This window comes from Galeopterus variegatus, unplaced genomic scaffold, assembly GCF_000696425.1.
Source record: "Galeopterus variegatus unplaced genomic scaffold, G_variegatus-3.0.2 Scaffold2430, whole genome shotgun sequence".
NCBI classification, from domain to species: Eukaryota; Metazoa; Chordata; class Mammalia; order Dermoptera; family Cynocephalidae; genus Galeopterus; species Galeopterus variegatus.
In genome coordinates, this window is record NW_007728541.1 from 142,385 (window position 1) to 143,481 (window position 1,097).

A 1,097-nucleotide genomic window follows, 5' to 3' on the forward strand; every position below is an offset into this window, starting at 1 on the left:
CACAATGTGCCTGTCAAGAAATAACCATCAGCTTTTAAATTCTTTGAAGAATCTCTTTAAAGTAATAATTATCGGATTATGCTTATTTGACTTTAAACTTTATAATATTACTGTTCATATATTGTGGGTTTTTTTTAAGTCAGCCCTCACAAACCTAATTTGGAGACTATGTATTGAAAAAAATATAAGTAGTATTAGCACTCAATAAACATTTCCGAAACCTAGAACATGCTGATGGACTATTTCTTCCAAGCCAAGAGGGGATGCTCTGCTAATCTCACTAACAGGTTGTTACCAGTAAGCGTAGTGGCATGAACCAGAAGCTTAACATTTTAATGTCTCGTTGGGTGACTAAACCAAGAAAGGCCAATGAGTCTGCCTGCCCATCCTCAGTCACAGCTAACTCAGTTCTCATTCCAGTTTACCAAACCATTTTTTATTGCATGTTGACTGGTTTACAGCTGACTCTTCGAGGCATGAGTGAAGCGTTAGTTGACAAGCGGGTTGCTCCGGCCCTTGTTACCTTGTCCAGTGATCCTGAATTGTGAGTTTCACAGACTGCGACCTTAAGTTATCCTGTCTTTTTGAGCATTCTTCTTGGTCTGCTTTTTTAAGATTTAATTTGTCATTGCTAGAGACTAACACAGTATATTTACCTTGTACTTACTTTGATTCACATTTTAATAATACTCATTTTTTATCTCAAAGAAGGTTTCAGTTTCTTTCTTTTTTAATTCTAACAGCTCTGTCAGGATTGCCACAATTCCTGCCTTTGGCACTATTATGGAAACAGTCATTCAAAGAGAGGTAGGAAAATTGAAATTTATTTATATCTGTGTACTGTTGAGGTGATGATGACACATTTACCGTACATGTATCTGCAGTATTAACTTTAAGACACTTCTCAAAATTAGAATTTTATTCTTTGTTACCATATTGGACATGTCCTTATACAAATGAAGAACTCTGCAGACTAGAAAATAAATTATTTCTAGGTGTATTACCCAGTCACTTAAAAATAATAATATTGGGGCCTGGTGGCGCACTGGATAGTGCGCCACTTGGGAAGCGCGGCGGCGCTCCCGCCTGAGGGTTCG

At 37.4% G+C, this 1,097-nt stretch overlaps 1 protein-coding gene across 1 annotated transcript in view; it reads left to right on the forward strand.

The window, feature by feature from the left end:
• Positions 1-1,097, forward strand: part of KIAA1468 (KIAA1468 ortholog) — a 145,025-nt gene that overhangs the window by 119,980 nt on the left and 23,948 nt on the right. The window contains exons 23-24 of the mRNA XM_008581669.1: positions 462-544; positions 744-807. Coding sequence (XP_008579891.1) covers positions 462-544; positions 744-807 — 147 coding nt within the window. The remainder of the gene's footprint in view (positions 1-461; positions 545-743; positions 808-1,097) is intronic.